The sequence below is a fragment of the Phoenix dactylifera genome, chromosome 17 (assembly GCF_051530095.1).
Source record: "Phoenix dactylifera cultivar Ajwa chromosome 17, Ajwa_hap1_PhDact_Kaust_v1.1, whole genome shotgun sequence".
Taxonomy (NCBI): domain Eukaryota; kingdom Viridiplantae; phylum Streptophyta; class Magnoliopsida; order Arecales; family Arecaceae; genus Phoenix; species Phoenix dactylifera.
Genome location: NC_143206.1, coordinates 17,826,031 through 17,847,535, shown reverse-complemented (window position 1 = coordinate 17,847,535; position 21,505 = coordinate 17,826,031). Strand labels below are relative to the sequence as shown.

At 37.9% G+C, this 21,505-nt stretch overlaps 2 protein-coding genes across 15 annotated transcripts; both read left to right on the top strand.

Annotated features, from left to right (window-relative positions):
- Positions 1–1,437: 1,437 nt before the first annotated feature.
- LOC103706644 (L-ascorbate peroxidase, cytosolic) lies at positions 1,438–5,551 on the top strand. The gene is made up of 9 exons (XM_039133047.3): positions 1,438–1,657; positions 1,765–1,939; positions 2,045–2,110; positions 3,706–3,754; positions 4,337–4,419; positions 4,542–4,621; positions 4,838–4,940; positions 5,046–5,104; positions 5,258–5,551. The coding sequence occupies exons 1-9, from the start codon at positions 1,539–1,541 to the stop codon at positions 5,271–5,273; spliced, it is 750 nt and encodes a 249-aa protein (XP_038988975.3). The 5' UTR covers positions 1,438–1,538; the 3' UTR covers positions 5,274–5,551.
- A 988-nt stretch (positions 5,552–6,539) lies between these two features.
- LOC108511298 (arogenate dehydratase 2-like) lies at positions 6,540–20,232 on the top strand. 14 transcript variants are annotated; one of them, XM_089928135.1, is made up of 11 exons: positions 6,540–7,809; positions 9,212–9,394; positions 9,492–9,569; positions 9,836–10,045; positions 10,229–10,318; positions 10,424–10,505; positions 10,616–10,690; positions 10,769–10,865; positions 13,894–13,993; positions 19,095–19,138; positions 19,504–20,232. In XM_089928135.1, the coding sequence occupies exons 1-7, from the start codon at positions 7,576–7,578 to the stop codon at positions 10,639–10,641; spliced, it is 903 nt and encodes a 300-aa protein (XP_089784261.1). In that variant the 5' UTR covers positions 6,540–7,575; the 3' UTR covers positions 10,642–10,690; positions 10,769–10,865; positions 13,894–13,993; positions 19,095–19,138; positions 19,504–20,232. The 14 variants fall into 14 exon arrangements, with proteins under 14 accessions (XP_089784261.1, XP_089784265.1, XP_089784266.1 ...); XM_089928139.1 differs by having other exon boundaries at positions 9,842–10,045; positions 19,095–20,232; XM_089928140.1 differs by having other exon boundaries at positions 10,424–10,485; positions 19,095–20,232.
- The last annotated feature ends 1,273 nt before the right edge of the window (positions 20,233–21,505 follow it).

Below are 21,505 nucleotides of genomic sequence, written 5' to 3'. Positions count from 1 at the left end.
GCATCTACCAAGTCCCCCGCGCCCGTCCCGCCAGCCAAGACACAACTAAACGGAGCCTATGAAAACACTCGCTTGTAGGACTACCTACAAGAACATATTTGAGTGCAAACTAACTTATATTTGCATATATCTATTATCTATATATGTTCAACAATTAAGACATGTCTCTCCTAAATAAAAATTATAGACATATGCATTTCATTGGGCGACAGGCACAAGGGCTCGGTGAAGTCCAAAATAAATTATTTCTATAGGAAAATGAGAAAAGACGCTCTCCTGCTGCTTCTTCTTCTTTCTCTCTCTCTCTCTCCTTTTCTTTTCTTTCCTTTTTTTTCTTTTCGCTAAAACGGGCATTTTATACATCACGGATACAAATACATCCAATCGAATCAGAAAATAAAAGATCCCGAAGTGCTCCAGACATCTCTCCCTTCCCGTCCATAGAGTGCCTTCTGAGTGGCTCGCTACATATGCCGCCACTTAATTGGCCGCCATGTTAGTTTTGCGATATACATGCGTAGCTTGAAATTTAATGACCTTGCTCATCATCATCCAAATATCGCGGAAAAAGAGATGAACTCCGCCGTTATTACTCGGGCCCTGTCGGATCCGACTAATCACCATAGCCGAATCACCCTTCAGTATGACTGAACTCGTCTGAAGCACCCGCCACGCGTAACACATGTCCATCTAGATCGTCCGCAGCTCTGCTCTAGAAACTGAAGCATCGAAAATCTGACAGTCTCCTACTGCTACCGCACTAGAGCTCGGATTTCTGATGATGAATTCTTTTTTTTTATTATTATTTTTTTAAAAAAAATGAATCATCAAAATTGATCGTGTGGAAACTTGGGGCTTCTTCTGCAACGCCGAAATGGAGAGCTGCCCATTCCCCACGGACCATGAAATTATCTTTGACCAGTCAACAGCTCCTGCACGTGGCCCTCCGCAGCGCAGGACACCACGATCAATTCAAATGAATGTGCACGGCACGAGCCCAGCACCAGCATAAATAAATAAATTACCCGAAAAATCGGCTCGGACAACGCCAACGTGGCACGACGAATGTCCGGAGCCGAGTCAACAGCCCAACCACTGATCTCGCGCCACGTGTCTCCCAGCGTTTCGATTTTCACCCCATTTTGTACGACGGAATCATCGTCCCCCGCACCGCTTCACACTGGCGTTCCTTGCTTCACCTGGCTCCGGCCGGCCTCCTGCCTTCTTTTCCACCCAAAGGAGTAAATGATATAATTACCCCAGCGTTTATTACATTCCGTTTAAAAAATGACCCACCAACCACGGCATGCGAGCCGCACATCCACCACCATACCTCCGATCCCAGCCGTCGATGTGCAGAAAAAAATAACAGCCGCACGTTACGCTCTATCGGACGGTGGGAAACGGCCTACTAGAATGTTCCGTCTCTGAGGAACGACGCCTATATAAGGTGTCCTCCTCGTTCCTCAGCGTGTGGCAACCTCTCCGTCCTCTCTTTTTCGTGCAACGCGCGGCGATTCAAGAAGCCCGGCAACGCGATGGGGAAGGCATACCCGAAAGTGAGCGAGGAGTACCAGAAGGCCGTTGAGAAGTGCAAGAGGAAGCTCCGCGGCTTCATCGCCAAGAAGAACTGCGCCCCCTTGATGGTTCGCATCGCGTATGATCCATCGATCTCCATCGCTCTCTTTTTTTTTTCGTATTTCTTTGTATCTTTTCATGGAATAATGAATTAAGAAGTGGCTCTTTTTTTTTACGAAAAAATAGATGGCACTCGGCGGGGACTTACGACGTCAAGACGAAGACGGGAGGGCCGTTTGGGACGATGAGGTTCCCGGCGGAGTTGGCTCACGGAGCAAATAGCGGTCTGGAGATCGCCGTCAGGCTGCTGGAGCCGATCAAGGAGCAGTTCCCTATCCTCTCCTACGGCGACTTCTACCAGGTCCGTTTTCTTGGATCTGTTTCGAAAAAAATGCTATATTTAGTTGCGCCTATGTTTCTTGATTTCTTTTATTTATATGCTTTTCTTGTCCTTAAAATATTGCAGCTTGCTGGGGTCGTAGCTGTGGAGGTCACGGGAGGGCCGGAGATCCCCTTCCATCCCGGAAGGGAGGTATACCTCTCTCTCTCTCTCTCATGTATATAAGTATTAAAGTGTTTGAGATGGTTGGATCTAGGTTTGGCAGCAGCACTTAGATTAGACAAGACTGAGATGGGAAGGTAATTAAAGAGAGTAAGGTGATGCCGCTGCTGGATTTTTCCTTTTTCGCCCAAATAGATTATTCATAGAAAAAATAGTTGAAATATACGTTTGACTAAGTAATTTTAAGAAAATACTGATTTTATTTGTGAACAGTAAATATATTGCTGTGTTTTTGTGGATTCTATATGAATATTTGAAAACAAAAAAATGAGTAGCATTTGACAATATTCCGAAGTTCTAATGAGTGGATATTTGTAGTTGGGTGTTACAGAAGTGGATGTAATTTTCTTTTTCTTTTTTTGAAATTGATTTTTTTTTTTTTTTGGAAATGCCCTGAGATAAGAAGCTGATAGATGATGCCAATAAATTCTGAGATTTACAGATAATTATATGAATAGTTCTCCGGTTTATTCTGAAAACAATTTTTTGTTTGTTTTTTGGCAGTGGAGGCAAGTTCCTTCATCATCGCAAATTTCAAATCGATTGCATTTATTATTTATAAGTGGGTCGTTGAAAATAAATGTCAAATAAACATGTTGGGTCTTCTAAAGTTTCTAATTATGTTCTTGAATTTGACGGTATGACAAATAGAACAAACATAATTGTGGAAGGTTTGTAGACAGAGTGGTCCATTATGGTTGGAACAAAGGTTAGGTGGACTTGCAGTCTTGCACGACCTATGTAGAAATGGTGGCGTTATGGGTATAAACAAGAAAAACAAGTTCTTTTGATAACTACCGACATACTATGTTTACAACTATATTTTGAAAAATTAGCATCAAATTGATTTTCTTGCAAATCATAACAGTACGAAGTTGACAGTATAGTTAATGTATTTGCTTGCATATAAGTTATTGCTACATATCAGAGCAATTCATTATTCACTAATAGTTTTATAGAATGCCATTCTTAACTTACAATTTGAGGAGTGAAAGACCATTGGTATCTTTTCTTCTTGCATATATGATCTAACGATCCAAGGTGATTTGAAGGCCTACGAAACAACGAAACAGCTTTTTCACATATGAGGGTAAGGCTATGTACACCCACCCCAGGATGACAGTAGCCTCGTGCATTAGGCTGCCGGTTATGATCTAATGATCTACTCAAATTATAACTTTAGGAAAAAAAGACAAATTTTGGATTACATGTTTTATGTATTATTTAAATCTTAAATCTTAAAGATTTAAATATTAAATCTTAAATGTCCTGTCTATTGGGCTCTTCCATGTCTGCTCGGTAGGCTTTCGTGCACTATAAACTTGATGTTAAATTATTATACCCGTCATCTTCAAAGAGTTGGATTTAAATAGTCTACTCTTTGATGTAACAAGTGGTCTTATAATGTTATTGCGATCACTGCTGCCAAGCCCTAAAAAATATTAATAAGACTAGCCTCCCAAATGACCGGATTAGTTAAGATCGTTAGTATATGTTTCTGGGTTTTTCTTTATTTGATTGGATGTAGGTCGGTTGTATTGATAATTGGCACCTGTTTGTTTCAGGACAAGTCTGAACCACCTGAGGAAGGCCGCCTGCCTGATGCCACCAAGGGTACGCTTTCTTTTTTCAATGTATATTAAATAATATTTATGAATTCATTGGTTTATTTGTCTTCGTAACTTCTAGCCAACAATTGCTTCTAATACCGATTTTGTACATTTAGCTTAACGGCCATATCAATGTTGTACTCCTACTAGCATGCTTAACAGACCAAGTTGGACAAAACTAAACCCCTCATCTTAGCATAGGAAGGTCCTCATGCTGCATGTTGTTACGCACTTATGTAGAGCCTATATATCAGGGTGTAAGAGGGGATGGAGTTTGAGATGGCCGTCTTGGTATTTTGGAAAATGTATCTGTTTATTACACGTGAATTGTATTATATATACATTATTTATATGATATATCAATTGTAGAATTCAAATCGCACCTTCTTTGAAAGTGTATTAAGCGATGCACATTATAGTTGCTAGAAGAGTTTGCTATCACTGCCTTTTAACTTTGGGAGTTCCATGTGCTGTTCTTGTCACAGATGACAGCCACTGATCCTGATGTCAACTAGATTTTTGTCGCTGTTGCCACAAAAAGGGTCGTAACTGTTTTGGTTTTTTTTTTTTTTTTTGTATCTTTCAGGTTCTGATCATCTTAGGGATGTATTTGGTCACATGGGTCTGAGTGATCAGGATATAGTTGCGTTGTCTGGTGGTCACACACTGGTAAATTGTTGCTTATATTTTGTGGGGAAAAAAAATCAGCTGTTGCTTCTTTTTTTTTTTTTTTTTCTTTTGATTCTTATAAAACAATATTGCCATGTTGGAATTGCTGTTGGAATTTTTAGGGAAGATGCCACAAGGAGCGATCTGGTTTTGAGGGAGCCTGGACTTCAAATCCTCTTATTTTTGATAACTCATACTTCAAGTAAGATCAATTCATCTTACCCCCAAAAAAGTAAATTTAGTTCATTTTGTAAATAATCCCAGAGTACATTTGATGAAAGCCATTTTTTTCATAATTAAGTTTTTGTGTTTGGTGCTTTAATTGTTGAAAAGGATATCTCTATTCTCTCTGTCAATAGTTTGGCAATCTATTTGCTTCAGCATGGAGGGAATGATTCTTGTATGTTTGCTGTCACAGGGAACTCCTGAATGGAGATAAAGAAGGCCTTCTCCAGCTGCCATCCGACAAGGCCCTTCTAACTGATCCTGTTTTCCGCCCTCTTGTGGAAAAATATGCTGCTGTATGTGCTCTTAGCTTTTACATATTCTCTATGTACTGTGTAGCTATTTTCGGTCGGGGAATCATTGTTGAATTCTTATTGTTGGCGTGGCTATCATGCTCTCAGGATGAGGATGCTTTCTTTGTTGACTATGCTGAAGCCCATCTTAAGCTTTCGGAGCTGGGGTATGTGTTGTAGCATCTCCAAAGCTATTATTATATTTGAGGGCAACCCCTCCCACACACACACAAAAGCAGCAGCAATCATATATGGTCTTGGGATGCTTCAGGAAGGAGCTTTATTGTTTTGTTTAACATTGTTTTATTTGCCCTTTCCAGATATGTTGAGGCTTAAGAGATGGATCGGTGGATGTAGCAGGTTGTTTTGTGCTGGTTTGAGATGCTATCTTGCAAGTAGAAGTAGATCATTGTGAGAAGCATCTTTACAATAAGATTCCGGTTGTGGTTGCCTATCTTTTGTTAATGTTTGTGTTTGGTGGTATTGCCAACTTTTTGCTGCATCACCATGCATTGTCCTCTCTACCACGAGCATCTTAATCAGTCTTAATGATACTCGGTGGTATTTCATGGTTTAATGATTTTAATATGTGAAAGGAATTGTGGGATTGGCAAGGTTAAGTGTCCAATCATTTGCACGGAATTATCTTTGGCTGAGGTAGACCAAGCTTTAGATTTGCTTGAGCTCTGATCTTGGATTTGTTTACAGCAAACATCAAACATCAAACGTTCGCTATTCGAGCCCAAGCACGTTTTGGAGTTCAAGCCTGTTGAAATCACTAAAAGCTTAAAGCAGCTGATAATGAGATAAATTTATTTATATATTTTATATTTTTTTATATGTGGGTCGAATGTTTTTTTAATAGGTGAGTTCAACGTATGAAAATTTTAATAATAAAAGTAAAAAGTGCGGAGAGGGTTCAAATTCAGAACTTCTGTTACGCTTGTCCTAGATTCAGAACTTCTGTTACGCTTGTCCTGGAAGCTTTTTAAAAACCTAAGCTGATAAGATAAAATATATTTATTTATATATTTTATATTTTTTTTATAAAGCTAGTCGCAAGAGTAATTAGGTGGTAGAATACCAGTTTTTCACGTTTATACCTCCAAATTTCTCAATAATGAATAAAACCAAGGCCTGTTCCGGCATAAGAAGATCTTATTGGCCAATAAGGTCTTCCGAATTTCTCAATAATGAATAAAACTAAGGCCTGTTCCGGCATGAGAAGATCTTATTGGCCAATAAGGTCTTCCGATGGGGCCTAATTATTTGAAGTTGCAGTGAAAACGAAATCTTTGAAAGAGATGGAAAAAAATCAGAGGACTGTTGGAGTGACTGATACCTAAATTTCAAGGATAAAATACATTATCTCAAAAGTAAATTATTAATTTATCCCTGAAAAGTAAGATTGGTTGCCCTGCTTCCTCCCTGTTTCTGCCAAAGGTCGAGAGACCTCATTAGACCGATAACATCTTCTAATATTCAAACAGCTGTTAAATATAATCGTATTCATAAATTTATATTTATATATATATATATATATATATATATATATATATATATATATATATATATATATATATATATAATTATATATATATAAATAGAGTCCATAAATTCTTACATCCAAATTGACAAGACTATATCAATCTAACTGGTCAGGCCGGAAACCCTCCCTAAAACAAGAATTTGTTAGTAACCCATCTCGGAAGCACAAATTTGTTAGTTGGATGGGTAGTGCTTAACAGCGGCAATTTATAGCTTGATCGGTTAATCTGATTTGCAAGCTATTTACTTTAAGTAGGTTTAGATTTAATATAAATAGATTTGGATCGTAAATAGATTAATCCGTCTAAATCTAGGTTGGATTCAATTTTAAATGTTTGGTTTATTTTGACTTGCGTAATAATTGAATCAAATTTTTTTAAATTCATTTAATTCATTAAAAACTGCCTAATCCGCCTATAATATGTTTAAACTTTTTAATAAATGAGTTATACGGTCGGATCAAATTACCTATTTAATAAAAAAACAGGTTTAAATTTAAAAAATTGATTAATTTAATAAATAGATTAAATTTGAATTGATAAATTTTTCACTCGATCGACGATTGCTATCCTTGTCTAGCCTGGCAATGTAACGGATGCATCAAATAGGCAGTTACATAGCCCGCGCTACGAACCACGTGTTTTATTTCCGGTACCTCCGTTACATAGCCCAAGCGTTTCGGTGTCGGCGACCGCCTATTGGATCGGCCTTTCGCGCTTGAACCGTCGTATCCAATCGGGGCCCGTAACGGAAATCCGTCTCTCGCTTCTTCTTGCCCGGAGACGAGAGCTCAGTCCTCCGCCTCTCCCTGGTCATTACTTCTTTATTTCAACGAAACACCGGAGAGAGAACGAGGGATTAGGCCCTCGGCTTCTCTTCTTTCGTTCGCAGAAAACGATGGCTTCCACGGCAGTCGCTCGCACTCGATGGTTCCAACGGAGCTCCACCGGCGGCGAGGGCAGGAGAAAACCCACAAAAACCCCTTCCATGGTCGCCATTAGGTAGCGGCGGAGGGCCTTCGAGATAGCCTCCGTCCAAGAAGGAGACTCCCGCAACGGTGGCAACAACGGCATCGGAGCTCTCGAGTTGAATGCCGTCTTCGAAGATCTCCAGCCCGAGATCGCTTTCAAGGACCCTCCGTCGCCACCCAGCAAGGCAAACTTCTCATTTTCCGGCAGTCTCGGCTGTGGTCCTTTGCCTTTTGTTTTCTGCTTTCACCTCTTTTGACGTCAAAATTTCTCCACTGGCGTTTGTTACAGAGCCTCTCTCTGTGTCCGACGTCTCTGGTTCGGTTAACGTGTCTCGTCTGCGGGTCGCGTACCAGGTTCGGAGTTCTTGCACATACTCTGGTTTCAATTGTTCTTTATCTTGTATTCTTGCTCTTCTTTGTATGAGTCGGTATTGATTTCTCGAAATTTATTTTCGCTTGCTGTATTATGGTGCTTGTGCATTGGTGTGGATTGGACAATGGATTTTGGGATTTTAGGGTCTTCCAGGTGCATACGGGGCTTTGTTTCCACCGGGGTGGTCCAGATTCGAAATGCGCGTCGATTAAATTTGGGGACCGGATGCCCCAAGATGCTTTGAAGGGAAGCGCTACTGGTCCACTGGTACCAAGGTGGCGCTGGAGTGACGTACTCACATGTGGGTGAAGAACCCACTGGGGGGAACCCACGGATCGGGGAGTGTATGCAGAAACTTGCGGCTTGCATCGAATATTCTCTGATGGAAGGGGAGCCCAGTGGAAGCTGCTACGCGGGTAAGGTGTCCTCCCCCTCCCTCCTCCTATCTTTTAACAAAAAAAAAAAAATGGCATACAAGAAGGCGGTTCGATGCGAACTATTCGAAACTGCTTTTGATGTGAGTTTTTAATATTTCTGTTTATTTTTCTAGATCCTATTTATGTTAAATTGTTTTCATTTTGTCAATGTTGAAATATCTATGTGATCTGATTCATTAGGCATTATGGGAACCAAGTTATGGCTGATATTGTCTGGATTGAAAGGAAAATTATGTTAGTAATATATTGGCCACCTTTTCTACTATGTGGAGAAATCAAGCACTTTGAAGAGGTTTTTGCACTGGAGAAACCGACCTTTTCTATGTGACATCCTCTATATATGTTGAGCATTCAAAAGAAAAACTGCATGAGAGCAAAAGCATGTAAGGCCGTACGATTTCTTGAGAACTTGTGGATGGAGAGATGTACTCATAGTTTGGTCTATAACATGGATAGAGACTTTAAGCTGCAGGAATTCTCTTTCTTGTTTGACAATGACTACTAAAGACCAGTTTGCTACCATAAAGGTGCACAAAACTTTCCGTTTGTGCACAGGTAAGGGAAGCTATAACCATAAAATGTTGCTATGGCTCTTCTTAAATATCAAGGCCTAGTTTTGTGAACCCTTCTTTACAAGTTATGCTTTTTAAGTACTACAACATTGTTGCGGCAAGTTCTTTCATATGTTTACCCGACTTCAATCCATGTTGTTTAGCCCTTCTGATTCTTTTACTGGTTCGCTTGATGAAACACACGACTTTATATCTTACATCCCTGTATCATCTTGGCCACTCTTTTGACATGGCTTCCAATGGATGGCATTGATGATGGAACTCCTAAGCCATGATATCCAGCAATGACTTATCATTTGCTAAGAAGTTTAAAAGGTCAATTTGCAAGGTTTCCATATTATGCTTAGGCTAAAATTATTTTTGTCCTCTTGCAGGCAGTTGAATGGTGGCTTGTTGATTGGGCAGTTCTACCCATTGAAAATTCATTGGGTGGCAGCATCTTACTTCGTCATAAATTGCATATTGTCGGGGAAGTAAAATATGCAGTTTGGCATTGCTTCCTAGTCAACAGTGGTGTAAAATATGAAGATTTAAAAAGAGTTGTCAGCCATTCTCAAGTACACATTGCCTTTGTTTTCAGTATATTTGTTTTTCTTTTAGCTGAAAAAGCATTAAAATATCATGTGACTCAGTGCTAACTCAGTTGAACCTCAGGCCCTTTCACAGTGTGAGCAGCTGACAAAATTGGGAGTTGTTAGAGAAGCTGTTGATGATACTGCAGGAGCTGCAAAAGTGAGATGCCATAGCTAGTTTTATGGTCCAATTTTGTTCTTTCTCCGTAATCAATTCCTAAATTTAATGAGCAAAATATTAGAATTCAAGTAACATTTTTGAGATGTCATGTGGATCGAAGTAAAATTCAAGGATGATAAGGAAATTTGAGACTAAAATTTCCAGCTGATCCAAGATTTCTTCTTTTTCTACTGTTGTTTTCCTTCATTTTAAAATTTTATTAAACGTGTTCTCTATCTGGTTTGTTGCTGTCCACAAACTCCAAGTTGCAGGGGCAGTTGCCACTTGCCAGTCCATTGGCTGCTGAAATCTATGGTTTGGATATTCTTGCCCAAGATATCCAGGTGTTTGCTGTATTCTCATTGATTGGATGCTCATGGATACTTGTGTTTACTTCACTAAAATATTTCTTGTTTATAGATGACGCTGATAATGTTAATCAGTTTATACACTGGGACGAGAACCAATTATTCCAGGTATCAATAAGCCATTTAAGGTATGGTTAGCAGTAGAAGTATCCAGTTATTTTTTAAAGATAACATCATTAAGCTTCCTTTATATGGAAGCGCAAATTGAACTTATGTTTCAATTACTATATTTCTTGTCCATATCTTTTTTACTTCATCTGACTGATGACACCATTATTCTGTCATTCTCAGACGAGCATAGTTTTCTCTATAGAAGACGGACCTGATGTGCTTTTTAGGGCCGTTGCTGTTTTTACCATGAGAGACATCAATCTTACTAAGGCATGTTTTAACATCTTGTACCACTGCATATGGTTTTGTCATAAATGCAGTATTAAGCATGTGGACATGCTTTATGATGTAAAATACTTATTCTTGTCTTCTCAGATTGAAAGCCGTCCTCGAAAGCCCTTACACGTGACTGAAGATGGCACCAATGGGCATCTGAAGTTATTACCAGAACTATCCTGTATTTTCATGTTTCTTTGTGCATTTACTTATACCAACATATCCAAATAATTGTTAAATGCAAATATTTGAATTGTCAGATATTAACTTTGTCAAATATACTGTGGCCAGGTACTTTGACTCTATGTAGATTTTGAAGCATCAGTGGCTGTACCAAATGCTCGGAATGCCCTTAGGCACCTAAAGGTATTGTCTCACATAAGTCTTTGCAGTCTGCAGTCTAGGAAGCCCAAAGGTAAGCATGGCACTGCCTTCTTTTGACAGGAATTTGTGATGATCTTAAGAGTGCTGGGTAGTTATCCAATGGACATGAGCCAGGCATAAATGACCTGAAGGGAGGTGAACACACCTATGCATAGAAGTAATAAAAATTCTCTCTTCACTAATTTTTTTTTATAGGAAACTGAAACAGAATGTAAGCAACTAAAAAAAACCATCTGTATCAATACCTCTTCAAGCCATAATGGCTGGTTTTTTTGCAAATTGGTTCATGTATAAATATGTGACTTATAAATCATGTTTAACATATTTAAACTGATGTATGAAATTGAACTCTTAGTTGATAAAAACTTGTATTTCTTGGTGAAGCACCAAAGAGATTTCTTGCAATCGTATTATTTTCATAGCCTTTAATGCTTGCACGCTATTGCTTGATTTTCTCTTTTTTCCTATTTAGAGAAAACTTTAGATGCCATGAAATCATTTATCCTTATCACAAGTGGAACAGAGGACACATTTTTTGATTACTGATTTGTATATTTGTATATGTTGTGATATTTACTCCATTCTTGATGCTATATTAGACAAATTTGCTGGTTGAGCTACAGGCATAAACATCGAACCTTGTCCTAGACAGTGTAGCTTAATTTTGTGAACTCCATTCCTATTAAGGGCTAAATTGTTTGTGTCAATCCTGCCATGTTATTATTAGGTCTTCCTCTCATCATTCCTGACCTTTTCAACAAAAACCCAAATTATATTTATACCGGGGCCTCACATGCCTATTCTATCTCAAACAATTTTCCACTACTTATTCATGATTGGTGCAACTTCCCTTAGTAAGTATCCTCATTGCTGCCATGCTTATCTGTTGTATCTTATCAAGAGGTATTTGTTAGTGTGAGTCTCATCCGCCATGTTTTCTTGCCTCTTACCTTCTATGTGTAGTTTCCAGCCTCAATTAACTTTCTATTCTCTTCAAACACCACAGTCCAATTTTTTCAGTATTCAGGCATGTTAATATAATTAGACAATATTTTTGAGATGCACACATGCTATGAAGTTTATATTAGTTTCTGAGCTTTAGGAACAGGAACTCAGTCTTTGCATGGAGAAAGGAAATTCTAGATCAAAGTCGGTACTAGAGTAGCTTCCTACTTGAATCTTTAAACTTGAAAGGGAGATATAAATGGAACTGGTTAAATTTTCGGGTCATAGATTTTTTAAATAGAATTGGTTAAATTTTTGGGGTAGACTTCCTCTACAGTTTGTATTGAAAGATGGTGAGATTAAGAAAGATGAAATATTTATTTACATAAGTAATCGCTTGAGGAATATCTTAGAGGAAAATTTAGAAGGAGCCAAAATTAGGATGATCCATATTTATCACCATTCAATTCATGTAAATGATGCAAACTATAGAGGCTACTTTGTTAAGTATGCAATAGGGGGTGCAGCACAACGATTTGACATCATGCCAATTATTTAGGGAAGAATAAAGATTGGGTTAACATTGTAAAAAAGCTTATCTTATTAAATATTGAGACTAAGTGTTACGATTTACAAGGGTCAACCGAATAAGTATTTCTGTATTTGAGTGCACCTTATAACATCAACTTCAGGTATTAAACTTGAGCGACACTCCAATGTTGTGAGCGGATGTGATGGAATAACATAATTCATAACCATAAATATGACCTTTAAGTTTTATCTCCATGGTCTAGGTTTTGGCCTTGGTAATTTTTTTAATCTTAATTAAGGCTGCATCTTATGTTATCACAAGCTTTTCACATCCTTCATAACAAGTTCCACGTTAGCTTAGGTCCTTCCTTTTTCTAGATAACATAGTGATGGTATGATGGATGAATGAGAATTTTTTCTTACCAGTTCGGGTTTATGGTAGAACAATCACCTTTGAAGTCTACTATTTAGCCTTGGTAGTTGATGAAAACACAAGAAATTAAAAATCATCCACTGGTGTAGGACAAGGTAGACTATGATGTGAATGCTTAGCATTGATTAGCAGTAAATTAAATGCAAAGCAAAATGTTTTTTTTTTAGAAATCATGAATAGGGACTTTCTGAAAAATTTCTCCTAATTATATGTTTGTGTGTTGGGGTGAGAGAGAGGTGTTTACATTGATTTATGTGGAGTGTTAAGCATGCCTTGAATTCCTTGGTTCACCCTGCTCCGTGATTCTGTTCAAGAAATTTGGAGAAGTGTTGCCAACGAGCGTGCGAGGCACAATGCCGGCCATGGCCTGTGTCGGTCGTGCATTCCGGCGGCATGGGAAGCAAGACTGCACAAGTTCAAGCTGCACGAGTTGTGAGGCCCAAGCTAGTATTTTGATGTATATCTGTTTTTCCTCTCGTAGGAAAGTTTGAGACTGGGGTGTATTGGAATTAGAATTTTATTGAGAGGCGGCTTTATTCTTGTACTCTATCATTTTGATTATAGTGAAATCTCTTCTCCATCCTTGTCTATGGTCGTAGACGTGTGGCCGAACCACATAAATCTGTGCATGCTGTGTTTTTCCTTTCTCTTTATCTTCTCGAATAGGGTGGATAAAAGAATGCTTCCTTTAGGTGAAAGGATTGTTTGTTTCGTGTAATTAGACATATAAATGCCTAATTAAATATTTTCTATATTTTTAATATATTTCTTTTTAAAAAATTTTAATCTTTGACATATCCCTGATTTCTCTTGTTTTTTTTTTTTGATATACAAATTTTTACCCTTGGTGAATAACCCAAATTTGTTATGCTTCTTGACTTGTTTTTGTAAGCATGATCTGGTTATAGAAAGTCTGAGGATGTATCTAGATTTCTGATATGGTCCTAGAATGGTGAGGAACTTTAGATTTTCAAGAAGCTCAAGATAATCTGAAGGAGAATGGCGAGAGACTTTAGTTTACATCAATCCATCTTTTATTGTAATTCTCTAGCCTTTTATGTTGTCTCTGCAGGAATTGAACTATCCTTACTTTTTCCAAAATGACAGTATATTATTTCTAGCATTTTCCCCATTGTGCAACCTTTTTCTTTGTACTCTTTCCATTGAAGTTGAATTTTTGTTTTTTTTTTTCCTGATAATTTGGAGTTTTAACTAGTGATTTACAACTATTCTTGAGATGTCTTCTGACAATCAACTTTTCTTTTGTCATCCAAAGTTTAGGGACAAGGAGACAAAAGCTGTTTAAAAAGGGCAGGATCTGCTTCATCCAGTCAACACTGTTTGAGGAACATATAGTTGTCTCAAGGATTGAAATGGTGAGAGTGTCTTTGTGAATGGAAGATTGCCATATAACCAGAATATATCTTTCTTTCCGAAATTCAGAAACCTTGGTCAAGGAAATTTATAGAAAGTTGTTACATAATCACATGGGATGCAATTTCTTTTTTTTTTTCAGTGTCTGAAAATTTATCTCATTCTTCTCCTTTGCTTTTTGATCTGTGATCCATGTGTATCAAGAACTAAATTTTTGAAATGCAAATTTCTAATAGTTTATCTTCTAATGACCTCAGTCTATGCAAGGAAAAAAGATGGTATTTCTTGGTTCACAATGTTACTTTGTGACAAAATCCCCTGATCAAGCATGCTAACAAAACCATTCTCTTTTCAATTATCCACACTGTCATCTCTTATGACCCATAGTTAGTGTGTGATGATATTGTGGGCACACCAGTTTGATTAGAGAACTGCATTTATGATATTGGAAGTATATCAGAAATATGAAGGAAGCAATCTTAATAAGAAGAATTGGGGAAATGTTAAAGTATACATGCATAAATTCTTTCGGAAGTCACATTATTAAATTTTAAGCAATTAATCAACCATTGTTTTTCATCACAAATGAAGTTGCTTAAATTTTTGTTCTGTGACATTTACTATTTATGTCCGTCTCCACCTAAATAGAGATATGATGCCTTAAAATGGCACTAGAACCAAAATTCCCATGATAATGAACTATTGAACTTAGGGACCTACTCAAATGAGTTGTGCTAATATGTTCCAGGAATGGGAGATTCAGTGTGAATGCATTGCTCATGGAATAAATGAGAGGGTAACAAGCCATACACATGAAATAGACCTTCTGAATCTAATGTGAACCATTGTTATAGAAGTGCTCCATAGTATCATTTAGTTAGTATGTCTTGTTTCTTGTTGTTGGACTTATTATTAGTAAAAGCAATTGAAAGTATAGGTTTTGCATTTTCATGAAACTGAATTCAATCTGTGGGATGCCATTTATAAATAAACTATTGAACAATCTTTCTAATTATGTTCTACAAATTGCATCATACTACTTCTTTAACCAACAGAGCACATCCAATCAAATAGTTTCATCTTTGCTATAATCACACTGCTAGAATGGAACCCATAGATTTATGGTAGAACCGTGAAAATAGAGAACAAGATTATAATTGAAGAAGAATTGAAGTTGCAATAATATAGAAGTAGGAAAATCAATTGAGATTGTTTGGTCATGTGATATATAGATTAAGTTCCAACAAAACTTGTTTGGTCAAGCTTAACTTGACAAGGTTACACATCTATTATTAGAATTGCTTTTTCTGACTTGTGTTTACCAATTGCCAAGTATATAAGGATTCCACGAGACATTTTTTCTTGTGAGTGGAAGCAAATGGGGAAAATGCCTCACTTTTTTGGTAATTTTGTTCTTTAGGGATCATTAGTACCCATTACTCAGTCAATGTTCTTAGTATCTGCTTTAGTGATATGCTCCCACTTTACATCATTGCACTAAGAATGAAGGCCATTGTCAATGCTAACTTCATTGAGATGTTTTTGTCTATAGGTTTCGACTAACTTCGGTTGAAAAAATGAATGTTTGATGAAATTCATGCTTGTGCTTCTTCTTTGGGCCAAGATCACAATTTTATTCTTTAAAGAATTCCATGCTGATATAGGTCATCATTGGTCTTTCCCACTCCCAGCAGAAAGTTCAGTTCACTAGAATTATTTGGTATTAATTTTTAATATGATATGGTATGGAATCCATATTATGTTTCCAATTCCTACGTTTCCCATTTGGGTCATCTTCTTGCCTGCTCCTCTCCCTTCCTCTATTATCTTCACCTCTCCTCTCTTCCCCCTCTTGTATGGCTACATCTGCAGCAACTTTAAAGGCCCCACCCCAAACTCCAAGTCCCAACTCTACTTTTGACACACACCTGTGAGACGGCTGGGCCTGGTTAAAGTTAGGGGCTAGATGAAGTAGTTTAAGTCTGGATTTTATTGATTCTAGGGTTGGACTTACTTGCTGATTGTGTTGAAATTGGTCTTGGTCTAGTGGGTGGTCTAAATAGAAGAGCTAATTACACGTTTTACTCAGGGATTTATTATCGGATTATGTCAATTAAAGATGAAATTGGTATCCGATGAATTGGTCTATTATTGCCAACAATCAGGTTTGGATATGAAAAACTAGACACATGACTTTATTGGTTTTTAACTGTTTCTGGAGACACCTTGCCTTGATGTTTTGATCATATTTTAATATGAAGGATGAGATCAATTGTATGAACTAGTATTGTGTATAGCCAGATTGGAACTCCCCCTTGACTGACTACATCTTTTTGGATATGTTATGTTTCACTTTTCAAAGTATTTATTAGTTTTTTAAATTTATTATTTGGGCCAGCGTGACCTCTAGGCTCACACCTAATGCCTAGGCAGTAGAGGACCCTTTGGCTGCTGTCTACCTCGTATAATTTTTTCAAATATTAATTAGTTCAAATCATGTTTTTATAGGATTGAGGTTGGGTATTGCCAAATCGAAAACCAATAACTTGATTCTTAAATCTATAGCAATTAATATTTAAACCAATAACCTAGGCACATTGTTATAGCTAAGATATGCACTCCTATCATTTATGACATTGTGATGGGGGTAACTGCAAAATATAAATGCCCATATTAAGAACGTTAAAGGAAAAGAAAAGAAAGATTCAGCTTATTTTAGAAATTGGAAAGGAATGATTTGTAGCAAGAGAAGTTGTACTTTTTTATTGAGGGAATAAGAATAAAATACTTTCGAAAATTGAAGTAAACATTTGAAAAAAAGGATGTTTAGTCGTAGACCAAAACATGCATCAAAACAATTAAAAATTGCATGGAAATCACTTGAATCTAACACATCGTCAGCCTTTTCCATATATTGTGAACATAATTAGGATTTTGCATAGGTTGCAAGTGGTTCAGCAGGGTTTACATCTTCTTTAACCTAATATGTGCCTGGACTGGGTGTGGGTCCTCAATTTCGATCATATTGAACTAGCCTACTTGAAAGGAAGTTCAACTAGCCTACTTGAAAGGCAGTTCAATATCTTTTCTCAGGGTTCTGTTTGATTCTTTGTTCGTGATCTTGATCCAACTTTCAATGAATATCATTTGGGTTTAATCAAGTCCAATTTGTTTCCCTTCTAGTTAGGTGTGATTCTGGTCGATCACTATCAATTCGGCTCACCTTTTGGTACCCATACTTCACCACAATTCAATCTGGTATGCGTAGGATTGGGGACTATGTGGTCCACTTTTACCTAGATTCTGTGTGACGTTGGTTCTGAATATCATCAAGATCTTTCCTTGGTGAGAGAATCTTTGCAAGAGTCCAGTTGAGGGTTTTATAGGAAGCTGTTTTGGTTATTGTCAGGATTTTCAGCTGTTGTGGTTGAAGGAAGATTGATTGTTGATCACCTGTTAAAAACCTATGAGCTATGAGGTAATATACTGATTGTTAGGTTCCTGTTAGTTGTTTCAAAGTTTGAAAATGAGTATTGTTTAATATGATACTTTAATATCCAAAGAGCAAGTGGTCATTGATTGATTGATGTATATTGCAATTACCTTTTATCTACAAACTCGAGAACAATTTCATATAGGAGGAATTGTTTTCTATAAGATAAGCTTGTATCCTTGTAATATGGCTGAATGGAGCAATAAACGAGAACATAATTTCTCATTGATTGTATTATCTAAATTTTATATGAAAATAAGTGCAACGTGAAGACTTCATGCATCAATGTAAAATGAAGAATCATGGGATGAAAGATTAAAACATATTTGTAGAACTTGCTCGATGACTAAATTACCTAATGAACTAAGCGCAAAAAATTAGACCATGTAAACTGTCAATGAAAGCATTGATATCACTACAGCACGTACTCCTTATTTAAGAAATTTAACTGGTCTACCCTTGTTTATTCTCATGTAGAAATGTGGAGATGATTGTCATTGAAAGAAGTTACCACCCCCTCAGTTTCCTTTTATTATTAGTCTGGATATTGAGATAGAGGTGATAATGGGGCCACATTTAGTATTTTTTGGATAAATTTGTTAGCAATATGTAGCCAAATCTAGTGATACCAGCACTATAAAGCTTTTTAATCATTGGAAGCCTTATCCAATGCCAGTCAATCACATTTTTAAGCGCTATTTTAGGATCAGCGTTCTTTTTGTTTCGTAGCTTAACACAGTATTAGTCATCCTTGCATTATTAAGAACTGAAAATTTTAAGCACTCGTTATAGATGTGTCTGAGCTCTGTAAGAATAAAAACTGAGGGACACTAGATGGCTGCTCTCTCTTAAAATATCAGTTTAGGGTTGCCTAGGGATGTGGTTGAGGGATCACTTCACTATGATTATAGACAGCTCAATATTCAGTCTCTCATGATTAATTAGACAAGCAGTCTGGTAACCTACATGACTCAAGACAATATTTTAAGTTATTTTCTTGCTTATGAGATCTGCACGGCATATTATGTGAGCGGCTTTGTCCTTGATACCTTCATTTAGAAGTATGCTTTGGCTAATCAGTTGTCAGCTTGTTTTCTACACATCATGTTTGACTTTCTGCTAAAGAATCTTTGGAATTCAAGCCTTATGAGAGTTATTTAAGTCTTAACCAAATTGTTCTTGTCATGAGGCTGGACTTTGGGATTTTAATGTCATTGTCATATAATATTTGCTAAGAAGTTTTCCTTTTAGTTCAAGTATTATTTGAATGCTAAAATGTGTATAATGGGTCCTTTGTGCCTCTTTGAGGCTTTAATTTGTTGGTGCATATGCCCTTTGTTAATCTAGATGAATCAAGTGTGCTGCAGCACAAGGTTCAACGACAGTTCCCTATTTAAACGAGTTGACTTTCTTGTATGTGATCCAGTGTGCCAAAATCTGTTAGTGCTATTAAGCTTTTGAGTTTTTGGAATTCTGAAGTGTGTAAACCGAGCTTGAAGTTGCCGAACTACTTGCTGGTGCAAATTGAAATGTTACTGCTGCGTTGTAGCTATTTACGCATCGATCTTTCACAGCCTGATACTGTTTAATTTAACATTGTTTGTTTTCAGGAGATATGGTGTGATGAGGCATAGTGGTTCTCTTTTGCCTAGAGGTGTGATATTACTGCCTTGCCATTATTCTTATTCTTTTTATCTGGGAGAAACTGATATCCGGCAGTTAATTTCTGTATTGGTTTGTGTTGAGCCTGTCTGCTGATTCCACAATTGCTGCAACTGCTAATCTCCTCCAACCTTTACTTGTTGGGAGGGTTGAATGCTCTTGTTCTTAAGCACAACAACCCGGAATTTTCATTGATCGGAGACATCGGAGTATATGGTTCTAGAAAAGATTATCCGTGCATTTAATTAAGTCATGCATCAAAATCAAACCAGTCAAGAAAATCTTCCTTTGCTTGCTCTGGGAATTGAACGCGGTTGAGATAATACAGTACTTTTTCTAATACTCTGAGACTCTCAGAAAATTGCAGGGTTGTCGTGTTCCAACCACCAAACAGTGCAATCTGTCACCCTCAGAACAAAAGGCATAGGGCCGTAGCCCTTTTCTTTTTCAAAGCCGAATGGATCGGCATCTTTTTCGGATTATATATATGCACACGTCATGGTGGCTATGATGGAGTGGACATGTTGTCTCCTGGAGTGATTAATTTGAACAGCTGCTGGAGCCGAACTGTGCTACAGGTATGATGGTAGCATGTTCGAGGGCCAGATTGTGTTCGCTACGACCCTTAAGAGCTTCATAGAGGGACCTGTATTTGATCTGGCAGCAGACTGGTGCTGCTGCTGCTGCTGCTGCTGCTGCCAATCCTCATGGCCCCCTGCTTGTTATCATTCCTCATGGTCCTTCTTAATGGGTAATCCAGGTGTAATCATTCCTCTTTCATGATTGCTGATGATCTAATGACATTGTGGATTTGGGTTTGAGTGCCAAATCTGTTGTCAGAAAGTGGCATTGCCTGCACAGGAGAGCAGCACGGTAAGAACCGTGCCAAAGAGCCTGCTAGAGTGACTGTTTTCCTGTTGTCTTGCCAATGCGCCTGATGTTCCTGCCACCTACCGGTCGGAGCGCCGTGGATTTCATTTTCTTCTTTTTCTTCTTCTCCTTCTTCTTGTTGTTTTTGTTTTTTAATAGAACGGAAGGATAATATCATTCTAGTGTCAATACATCCTATAAAATTCGAAAACAAAATATTATGAAACATGCAAGAGAACATATGCAAAATCAACCTACAAAGAGCTACCGTCCGCGTCCACAGCGAGCGCCGTCCAAATGTGAGCCGCTTGGAATAATACAGTGCAGCTCGAAGGTGGGAGTGGTCGAGGAGCATTAAAAAAAGTGAGAAAGGCATGGATTCCGGTGCATTGCGTCCGCCATGACTAGATGGAGGGGAGCCCACCTTGATTCATGGACGTTACTGAAATGGACTGGTTGGATCTGATTGATGGCCCCACTGGAGGCTAGTGGTTTGTATATTTCCGCAGAACCTGAAAGGTATACACAAAGGCCGGCTTAATCCTTAGGCCCTCCCCTCAAATGCACTTATTATTGTAAGTTCTAAGGCGAGCGTCTAAATGCATCAAGGGCCTCGTATTTTTATAGCTATAAATGCATTGAGATCCCTAAATGTATTTATGTTAGGACGTATTTCTTACCTAAAAAAATTTATTATCTTTTTTTTTTATTTATGCATTGAGGCTTCTAAATACATTTATATTGGGGTCTTTAAGTTTATCTTAGGCTTTCAAATGCTCGTGGGTATTACCATGCCCAGAATGGATGGAATTGGTTGTTATGGAGTTTTGATAGGTTCTGCCTGTTCATCTTCGCCAACAATAGCATTGATAATTCAATCTTTTTCATCTTGGATTTCATGACAGGCTTGTAGCTATATATACAAGGATGGCCTGGATGGCCTTTGCCGCCACCAAAATCCGAGCCGAGAAGATTGGACAAGTTGGCGAATCGTCGGTTCAAGCTGTGCTTGGATGAAGAGATTGGTTTAGAGCTAAGAATCTGACCTCAAAACAGAAAGCAACACTGAAGGCTATTCGATTTTATTCACCGGATGACACTACGGTGCTTAAGTTAAACAAAAATTTTAGAAAATAGTAAAAATTAGAAAAAGTAGTAAGAGGGCATAAGAGTGCGCGTATTTGGGGGACTCCGGGCATTGTTTATATGAGATGAGAGTCGGTGTCTATTACCGAGTAAGACGGAAGTGCGTTAATTGCTCAGTAACCGTCCGTATGTTATGTACAACACTCGCTTTAATAGCACGGAACGTGCCTTGGTGGGACGAGGCGTAACGGCCGCTCCTTAGAAGGGTTTTAAATTACTTTACGGCACCTTTCCACGTAGTAAGCTGCCATTGGTTGGTCTTATTATGGAGCAACAGTCTAATCCAAGATGTATCAGCCTTTGATGTTTTCATATTTGAATACAAGTTTGTAGGCATGATCTA

Excerpts from the sequence above, each read along its gene's own strand:
- LOC108511298 (XM_089928137.1), top strand. The coding sequence starts at position 7,576 with ATGCCGTCTTCGAAGATCTCCAGCCCGAGATCGCTTTCAAGGACCCTC. Across the intron at positions 7,810-9,211 it reads GTCTGCGGGTCGCGTACCAG|GCAGTTGAATGGTGGCTTGT; the intron begins GTTCGGAGTTCT and ends GTCCTCTTGCAG. Across the intron at positions 9,570-9,835 it reads ATACTGCAGGAGCTGCAAAA|TTGCAGGGGCAGTTGCCACT; the intron begins GTGAGATGCCAT and ends ACAAACTCCAAG.
- LOC103706644 (XM_039133047.3), top strand. The coding sequence starts at position 1,539 with ATGGGGAAGGCATACCCGAAAGTGAGCGAGGAGTACCAGAAGGCCGTT. Across the intron at positions 3,755-4,336 it reads CCTGCCTGATGCCACCAAGG|GTTCTGATCATCTTAGGGAT; the intron begins GTACGCTTTCTT and ends TGTATCTTTCAG. Across the intron at positions 4,941-5,045 it reads TTGTGGAAAAATATGCTGCT|GATGAGGATGCTTTCTTTGT; the intron begins GTATGTGCTCTT and ends TCATGCTCTCAG.